At 38.3% G+C, this 9,737-nt stretch overlaps 2 protein-coding genes across 2 annotated transcripts; one reads left to right on the top strand and one right to left on the bottom strand.

The window, feature by feature from the left end:
• Positions 1-862: 862 nt before the first annotated feature.
• LOC133725261 (aquaporin TIP2-1) lies at positions 863-2,691 on the bottom strand. The gene is made up of 3 exons (XM_062152441.1): positions 2,437-2,691; positions 1,888-2,138; positions 863-1,479 (listed from the first exon to the last, which is right to left on the bottom strand). Exons 1-3 carry the CDS (start codon positions 2,561-2,563, stop codon positions 1,108-1,110), a joined length of 750 nt encoding a protein of 249 aa, XP_062008425.1. The 5' UTR covers positions 2,564-2,691; the 3' UTR covers positions 863-1,107.
• Positions 2,692-7,825: 5,134 nt separating this feature from the next.
• On the top strand, positions 7,826-9,723 carry LOC133739992 (protein JINGUBANG-like). Its single transcript, XM_062167820.1, has one exon. The coding sequence runs from the start codon at positions 8,018-8,020 to the stop codon at positions 9,404-9,406; it is 1,389 nt and encodes a 462-aa protein (XP_062023804.1). The 5' UTR covers positions 7,826-8,017; the 3' UTR covers positions 9,407-9,723.
• The last annotated feature ends 14 nt before the right edge of the window (positions 9,724-9,737 follow it).

The raw sequence follows: 9,737 nt of genomic DNA, 5'->3' as shown, positions 1-9,737 counted from the left end.
GGAGGGAAGATAGAAAGGAATGAAATGTGTTTGTCCATGTCAGATGAGGTTATGACAGTCATTTTAATGGCCAATTTGAGTGAAATATCTTATTTACCCCTGCGCTTAATGAAGAAATAACACAATATAGACGAACGCACCTTAATGATGTGATTTTGGAAGTCTAGATACCTATTTGATCACTGTGACTGTCTAAGTACCATTCTGTCCAGTCCAAGGAAGTTTAGAACCCACCTATAATAAAAATCCTTTCTTTAATCATGGATTGGAAGGATCGGATCTGACCAGGGTTATCTGGCAACGGTACGTTGTTTCAATATCGATGAAGCCACCAGTGCAGTATAGAGTGCCACCTTTCACGTCGTGGCTACTCCTAGGGCCTGTTAAGCGTGTTTTGAGTCCTCTTGATGAGGGAGTTTGGACCATAGCTCGTCAATTAACTCCTTATATTCTCTTGTGGGTTTTCAATGTAGGATTGGACAATTATTCGGAAGAGTAACTGTTAGTGGCTTAGTGCTTCGTTGTTTGGGGCTTATCAACTAGAAATGCAAGATCAATTTTTTTTTTCAGTCGGAAATGTAAGATTACTCAGATGATCACTCTTTTTGGCAGTCTCTTACACTAGATCGGTAAAATAAAGGTCATTCCAACACATCTACCAGGGAAATTCACATGCATGTTGTGAGAGGAAGGCTAATATAATGATACATAGTTCGTGCACACAAAAATGTTTCCGGGAAACCAAACTCTAAAAGAGCTGGTTCATGTATGATTCTCTCTTTCAATCTTCATGTTTAATGCTCTGCCTTCAACAGACATTTCTCTAAAGCCAATGGCATAAGTCCACAGAAGGTCCATCATATATTAATTGCATTTTCACCAGCAACTTCATTCATTTTCATTTCACATAGAAAAAGTGACCTACAAATGGGCTGTACAACAGCACAAAGGAAATGGAGGTTCAAAGCAGAGAAAATAAACAAATGAAAATTTGAAAACAAAAGGAAGCAAAACCAAAAAATTTTGCTCTTCCTCCTTTTATTACAAAGCCAACTAGCTAGGCTAGGCACTCGATCATCCAACAATCTCAACTCTAGCTCAATCAAATCAATATTCAGTACTGGCTAAGGGTTGGTGCTCAGAGTGAATGAATACATTGCCATAGATAAGGCCAGCAAGACCACCACCAATGAGGGGTCCAACCCAGTAGATCCAGTTGTCGGTGAAGTCTCCGCTGACAACGGCGGGTCCAAATGATCGGGCAGGGTTCATTGACCCGCCGGAGAAGGGTCCTGCAGCCAAGATGTTGGCCCCAACAATGAAACCAATGGCAATGGGAGCAATTGTGCCTACGTCTCCCTTCTTGGGGTCAGCTGCTGTTGCATAGACGGTGTAAACCAAAGCAAAAGTAATGATGATCTCAAACACAACTCCTTCAATGGCTCCAACTCCAGCAGCCACAGTGTGGATAGGAATTGTCTGAAAAAGGAAATTTCATAGTCAGTTTCAGTGACGAGCTTCACTAAAAAAAAATAGACCTTACTTCATTGAACTAAAGAAAACTTTAATTTAAAGCTCGATCGTTATGATAATTGGAGTATGATGTCTTGCTAATCTGTTGGTACAAGATCAACACGTAAGTCAAAAGTTACATTATTTTAGACTTTAACATAGTTAATTACCTTTCTAATATAGATCTCAAATACTAAATCCAAAAGGGCTCCTTCCTTAAACAGACAGTAACGTCCTTTACATATAAGCATAAGATCAACATAAAAAAGATCGGTATAGATGGTCTTATTTGTAACTCCTAATTAACCTCAACAATTTTGAGTGAAGAAAAAGACATCTTCAATTAGATCTGCTTAATTTTGAAGAATATCTTACCAAGCCTCCGGTGACGAACTTGAGGATGAAGCATGCAACAATGGCACCAAGAAGCTGGGCAATCCAGTAGAAGATGCCAGTGAGGATAGTGATTTGGCCACCAAGAGCCAATCCGAATGTGACAGCTGGGTTCACATGGCCCCCAGAGATGTTGGCAGCAACTGAAACTGCAACAAAGAGAGCAAAGCCATGGCAGATGGCAATGGCTACGAGTCCAGCAGGATCAAGAGCAGCATTGGATGTCAACTTGTCTGTGAAGAATGAAGGCAAAACTTCAGAAGTTAAAAAATTTAAAAAAAAAATTACTGTCTAGTATGATCATGCATGACTTGAAGTAATTTTCTAATTTTATCCATATTAACATGTTGTGAGGTTCAAACCTACAACTTCATTCAAACAAAGGATTTATACACTGCTAACCCCAAACAACCTGACGAAAATTTTGTGGATGGCGTTACTTATTGATATATTTTGTTTGAAAGAGTAAAATTTCATTGTGAGCTAGATGTGATGCAGTTGATGAAAAGGGAGCTAGAGAAAAGTACTAACTGTAAGCTATGGCTGAACCAACTCCTGCAAAAACGAAGAGCAAGGTTGAGATGAACTCAGCAACGTAGGCCTTAAAGGACCCCAAACTGAAAGAATCATTAAACCTTCCAAATGCTATTCTTGCCATCTCGGAGAATAACAACTGTTGGAACTCTCTTGAAGAAATTGAGGAGAAGAAGAGATAAGGATGCAAAAAGGTTCAGATAGCACGTATGCCTTATCTAGGTCATGTATATATAGTAGTAGCAAGTATAGAAATAACAACATAACATATTGTTTATTAGTAAATGAGATGATCGATTATGATCAGCTTCTCCTTGTATTACTATATCAGTAACATTAAGCAGCGACTTCAAGTCAAATAAGTGAGGCCTAGAATAATCCTAGATGTGAGAGGTGGGGGATGTCGAAATCCATACCCTAACTTGTTTTTCCTGTCTACTGTTTTTGCCTTAGCCTCTTTGATACAATTTATCGAACATTTTATCTTAAAAAAGATCAAATCACACGAAACTGTTACTGTTTAACCGAGCAAACATAAATTAGAAACCAACAAGGTTAATAATGACTAGTTATTCATGTATATTATGGACTTGTATTATTTGATTAGAGATAAGGAATATATATATGTGGGATGTCTACATGTACTAAAGTATATCCATGCCGATAGAGCAGACAAGCCAATCAGGTATCTTTCTGTAGTCTAGCTGTCAACAACATGCTTTAATAGAATTGTCCGGAAGCTCATCAATGATTCTACCATGTGAAGAAAAGCTCGATCTGTTCGATTCACAGACCAAAAGACTGGTGGTGTGTGGTGGGTCATAGGGTGAGTGTGAACTGTGTGATCAAAATAATGATAAAGAGGAAGTGATGGAGGGCACGACAGAGTCGGTAAATTTGGTCCACAAACACACCACCGACCATGCTTCCACAATGAGCAGGACAATATCGTGGGATTTCAAAAATGAGCGGATAGGATTAATGATTAATTATTTTTTATTAGAGGTGTTGGACTTGGACCATATGCTTAATTAGGGTTTAACAATAATGGAAGGTATTGGGGGAAGATAATGAGGGATCTCAATGACTTTGTCCTCGATCTTCACTGGTTTCATTTGCTTTTGGTCTTTCGGAGATGAAGTTGTATCTTTTTACTGTTTTCTTTTCACTTTTACCCTAACTGTTTGGTGTGGTAGTTCAAGGTAGGGTTTTGGATATCCACAATGGATTCTTTTGTCCTGTGGGATAAGCTGAAATGAAAAGAGTACTAGAGCTGAGCAAGTGAATGGTCATTCACAATGCACAGTATCAATTTCTGAGCTTTAGTTGTACTGATCGAATTCAAATTGGTTACGTTTCCCTGTTCCATGACAATAGATCGGGGATCAAGTTGTTCATAATGATATATATACATTATTGGCTGATTTTCCTAGCGGCTTACGCATGCATTTAAGCTCATACTATTGTTTAACATATATGGTATCGATCAAAACTTGGTCGCAAGCAGAATTTCAGTAACTGGTATCAAAACTTTGTTGCAGGAACTCGTGATGTGCTCGAAAGCTTCAGCTTTTGAGATCTAGAGATTGCTTAACATAAAGCAAATTCTTAGTGATGGATCCGATGCAGAATTTCAGCTTGCCACCACATTGGATAGGCTAGGCTGCATGAGATCTGTTCTTTGGAAGTTTATTGTATTTATAGTGAATTCCTTGGAAGCATTTCTGTATATGCAAAGCATATCTGCATTTTCAGCATGTGTGAGTTACAAGGAATTACTTAACTGAAGCACCACATACTTTGAATCAATTACTTGTTGGGGCTTGTGAGAACCTGCTCTATTCAATGGACTTATAAAACATGAGAATCTTTCATATCTATATTTTCTACTTTCATACGATCTAATCCATGATAAGTTTACACTTTACAGTTCAGAGTGGATATGCAGCAAAATTTTGGAGCTTATTACTCCAAATTTCGAAACAAGGCATTTACAGTCATTTGAAACTATAGGAAAACCTGGTGCCAGAAAAGCCATGAGCTAAATTTCTATATTGGAATAGGACCATATCAACTTCTGTTTATATTAGGGTGGCATATATTGGACCATATCACTGATCTATGGTATACCATTGAGAAAGATTGGGTGCCTAACTGGAGGGTGATAATGAGGACAGAGGAATCACAATGACACTGTCCTCTGGTGAAATTTTGTTTTGGGATTACTAGTTTTCTTCTTTACACTATTTCTCTTTTGACTTTTCCCCTCCTTTTTGTGTGGTAACTCAGTAGGGGTTTTGGTCTTTTGGACATCCGATCCATAATGGATTCTCTTGTCCTAGTTAACATACTGAGACGAGAAAGAGTACTGCAATTGAGCTAGTGAATGGCTATTTACAATGCACATTATCAATTTTTGACACTTAGCTGTACTGATCGAATTCAAATTGATATTCTCTTCCTCTGTAAGGGAGATGATCAATTTTGTCGTTTGGTGTACACTGTTACTTCATTTCTTACACCTTGAGCATTTGAGGTAGCTCCAGTGATTGTATAACATGGCATCAAAATCTTATCAGCCTTCCCGCAAGAGTCATGTGTTTGAGTTCTAGTGATTGTTTGACATATACTAATTCGTAATGCATTGGATCTGATCAATTCAATCCCTGCAGAAATTATTCTTAGTTGCCACCACATCTGGATAAGTTAGAATATAATTAGAATAGTCATGAAGATCAATATTTTAGTATAGTACTTAGAATGGAAATAGAGTTCAATTTTACATGCTGTTCATGTAAGCATATCCTCAGATTCAGCATGTGTATGTTACTAAAAATATACTATAATTAGAGCATCACATGCTTTTGAGTCAATTAGTTACAGTGAGAACCTGCTCTATTTAACTGGACTTGCAAAACATGATGAGTATCTTCCATTTAAAAATACATATACACATATGATCTGCTGATCCATGATTATATTTTAGTGTGAAAATGGATGAGATACAAATATACAATCATGGTTTTGGTGTTATAACAAAATTTTGGAGTTAATTGCTCCTAAAGTTCAGAAATGGGAATTGAAAGGCATATAACCACAGAAATGAACTGGTGCAGAACATGAGCTAGAATTCTACAATTCCTTCTTTCTCCAAAAAGTTATCCTTCTGAAAGTGACATGTTCTTTTTTATCAATCATGAATGCAAATTTTGGAGTCAACAACCAAATATGTATGATTAAAACAAATTCAAGAAGATTAATTTTGGTCTTGTAATGATTTAGGCCGGTGGACTATATCATTGTTGTATAGTATAAGGGGAAGCAATCAAACAAGTCTCCACTGCTTTTGTTTCTGCTAATTATATTCAGGCCCCTCTTTGCTTTTCACCTTTTAGTTTTATGTCTTTACCTGTTTGTTTTAGTGAAATAACTTAAGGATGCATTACAGGTACTCTAACATTTGATTATATGATACACATTTTCCTGGTTCCTGGATTCTGTGTCTACTTCAGAAAAACCAACAGAAAGTTGAAACCAACGATGAATGACTAGTCAAATAGATGTTACCTGGGCCAATTTGGAGTTGAAATAGGGCTGGCCTGGTTCAGCTAGATGACCATTCTTTTAGGGGTTGAAAACATTATGGCCTTGCCAAAATCATAAGGTGTATGGTCATTGGTTGGCACAGAACTAGCTTGGCCCAAGCATTTCATTGTTTTCTATCCCAAAAAGAGAATCAGAAGTGCATTGTAGTCATATATCCTTAATATCGAACTGCAGTTCAGCCTTCTGATTGACCATTGATGGGTGGATAATGGATTAAAGCAGGTTGCATAGAGGAAGTTGATGTTTAAGAGTTGTGTATATTCAGTTCGGTTGCGCAAACTATATATGCACATTCAATACTATCGAGCCTGCATGGTATTGTGAGCTTGTACATATTGAAGTGATCGATTGTACGATGGAGGCTATACCAGAGGGGCGAGGTGATTTTGGATGACTAATAACATTAGAGTTACTTCCAAATTTGAGCTGAAATAGGGCTAGCTAGCTAGGTTCAGTTTGCTATTCATCAGTTCAGGGTTACAAAAAAGTGTAATGACATTCTATATCTTCAATATCAAAGTTCAGTCCAATCTTCAACAGACCCTGAAAAGAAAAGGAAAGGCTTTCTCATTGATCATTGATGGGGTGGATATTCGATCATTAGAACAGGTGGCATATAGGAGGATGAAGTTTAGAGTAAATTCTTTGTATATTCACATAGTTAAAATTACTGGTTTGCTTGTCAAAGCTATGCACGCCCTATAATGCCGAACCTTGTAGTGTGAGCTTGTAAATACTATGGTGATTGATTCTATGGTAAAGACTTCATTAGCTATGCAACGTATAATTTCTTAGCACACCTTAAGCTCTAAAGGTTTGAAGGGGACTCCATTAAATACCGATTAGGCAGCAAACAAATTGTAAAAGAAAAAGGACCATGCAAACCTAATGAGTGTTGCATGCCCAGAAGCAATGCCTAAGAAACAAGAATACAACAAAGAAATTGCAATTCCTGCAAATGCTATGTGTGAAGTAAATTATTCAGCATGTTGATTTTCGGTTACAGTGGAGATGATGGAACATCTAATCTTAATTAGAACCGATGAAACATTTGCCTTTTAAGTTCTGTTACTTCTTCAATCTATTTCACCAAACTTCTCATCTACGTAATGTTAGCTGTCTCCAATGCCTTACTAGGTTCACTTTGGTGATCTCTCCAGTTCAAGTTGGAACTATTTGAGCATAGTAATGAGTAGTTGAGAGACATTACAAGTTCAAATCTGATGCAATGGGGGAGGTAGGAAGATGCCTTTAAAGCTAGTTATTGTTGCCTCATCAAACGAGTCTGCATTTTCTCATTTCGGTTAGATATATCTAAATTGCATTTCCTCATTGAATGTATATCCGAGTCATGTTAGATAAACATTTAAAAGGGTCATCAATTCCCAGTCATCAGTGAAATTCTAGGCTCTCAGTTCAAAGGCTCTCAAGCAGCGTGCATCTTGCCTAATAGTCTAACATGTTCTGTTGTCAAATTCATGGAAATCCAACATGTTAGAAGTCGTTTTTGAACTACGACCGAAATTGACAAATTTTGCATGAGAACATAGCATTGTATATCATCAAAGCTATAAGACGATACCTACATTTGATGATTATAAGCTAGTCTCGACTAGCTTATGAACCAAAGCATGCAATATATGAAAAACATAACATTATGAAAGGTTGGAATAAATGCAATATATGAACTAAAAGTATGCAATGTATGATAAACATGACATTCAACAAATTTTATACCAACATAATCATTGTGGAAGGCAACAATGGTAAGAAACATCCTCTCATCTTCTCACTCGATTGCTATTATGCTCTAATTGATAAGCTACATTTAATGCCCTTGAAAGACCCAATTAATTGGTCCTATACTCCAATTAACCAACCCCCAACAAATTTATCTAACACAGTAAAGCACAATTTTAAGCACCCTTTCGATTTTTCATAACATTTCCTTCTGTCACCTATCTCAACTGCAATGGAGTTTCATGGAGATCAAAGAAACCTCTGGAGCTTCATGGATGAAGAAAGAAAGAGCATCAAGTTACCTCGGAGACTTTCCTTTGGTAGTAACCAACAACAAAGTTCGTCATCCGAAGTACCTAACACTCACTTAGCTTCTGCAGCAAGACCATCTAATGCTGCTTCAGAACCATCAATTGATGCAATTCCTCCCAGACCTATGAGCCCCGGCACGCCATGGACACTCTCCCCGGTGCGCACTTCTCCTTCCCAACCTCTTCTTTATCATTGCATAGCCTCCCTCCACCGCCATGAAGGTAACATTTTCTCCATCACACTCTCAAAAGATTTCATATTCACCGGCTCAGAAAGTAGCCGGATTCATGCTTGGAAGCAACCAGATTGCACCGAGATAGGTTACATAAAGGCTACTTCGGGTCAAGTTCGAGCCATATTGGCCTATGGGAAAATGCTGTTCACCACACATGGTGACTACAAAATTCGGGTATGGGATGCATCATCCGCAGAGAATTTTAGACCTAAGAAGATCACAAGCTTACCACAAAGAAATCGATTCTCTAATTTGTTTTCGAAAAAGAGCAGCCAGCAACACAATGATCACATCTCTTGCCTCGCTTACAACAAAGAAGACAAGCTGTTGTACACAGGCTCGTGGGACAAATCAGTTAAAGCTTGGAAGATAAACGAAAAGCGTTGTGTCGACTCGTTCATTGCTCATGAAGGTCATGTGAATGGGATTGTGATCAACCAGGAAGATGGGTGTGTTTTCACTTGCTCATCAGATGGCTCAGTCAAAATTTGGAGAAGGGTGTTTGGTGAAAGTTCACACATACTCACCATGACCCTGAAGTTTCAACTTTCACCAGTGAATGCCATGGCATTGAGCTTGTCAAATAGCACCACCCTCCTCTACTCTGGCTCATCGGATGGGCTCATAAACTTCTGGGAAAAAGAGAAGATGTCTGGAAGATACAACCATGGTGGGTTTCTGCAAGGTCATCATTTCGCCGTTCTTTGCTTGGTAGCCTTGGGAGAACTAATCTTCAGTGGCTCTGAGGATGCAACCATTAGGGTTTGGAGGAGAGAGGAAGGAAATTGCTTCCATTCTTGTCTCTCTGTCATTGAGGGACATCACGGGCCGGTTAGATGCTTAGCAGTGTCTTTGGAAACAGAGAATGTGGTAAGGGTTAAGGGTTTGTTGGTTTATAGTGCAAGCTTAGACCAAACTTTTAAGGTGTGGAGGGTTAAGGTTTTTCCAACTGAGAAACTAAACTTGGATGAGTCTGCAAAAGATCCACAAAGAGAGATTTTGGAGTGCGAGACAAGTCCAGTGCTGTCACCTTCATGGGTGGAGAAAAAGCTTCAGGGCAACTTTTTCCAGTAGAATAGAAGGCAGAACATGGAACATGTAAGCTTTGATCCATTGCTTAATTTTTATGATGATTCTACACCAACTCATACCATCGAACTACAGCTACCAACTCAGAAATACAAGAAGACTTCAAGATTAGTATCCCAAAAGTTTCAGGGACCAGTTTCAATTTCCAGATTTGAGAACTGGGAGCCCTCTATCGTTCATAGTTCCACATTCCATTTTCAAACAACTTCAGGGACAGGAAATCCAGGATTCCAGGCCTCAACGTTACATTGCCTCTCTTAGTTCAGAGTTTAGGGTGATTTCATTTAATTTTAACATCAATTTGTTTGTAAGAAGT

Source organism: Rosa rugosa, chromosome 1, assembly GCF_958449725.1.
Source record: "Rosa rugosa chromosome 1, drRosRugo1.1, whole genome shotgun sequence".
Taxonomy (NCBI): domain Eukaryota; kingdom Viridiplantae; phylum Streptophyta; class Magnoliopsida; order Rosales; family Rosaceae; genus Rosa; species Rosa rugosa.
This window is presented reverse-complemented; position numbering and strand designations above follow the sequence as displayed.

Coding starts and splice junctions, on each gene's coding strand:
- LOC133739992 (XM_062167820.1), top strand. CDS start 8,018: ATGGAGTTTCATGGAGATCAAAGAAACCTCTGGAGCTTCATGGATGAA.
- LOC133725261 (XM_062152441.1), bottom strand. CDS start 2,563: ATGGCAAGAATAGCATTTGGAAGGTTTAATGATTCTTTCAGTTTGGGG. Junction 2,139..2,436: donor TGGTTCAGCCATAGCTTACA/GTTAGTACTTTT, acceptor CATTCTTCACAG/ACAAGTTGACATCCAATGCT. Junction 1,480..1,887: donor AGTTCGTCACCGGAGGCTTG/GTAAGATATTCT, acceptor TTCCTTTTTCAG/ACAATTCCTATCCACACTGT.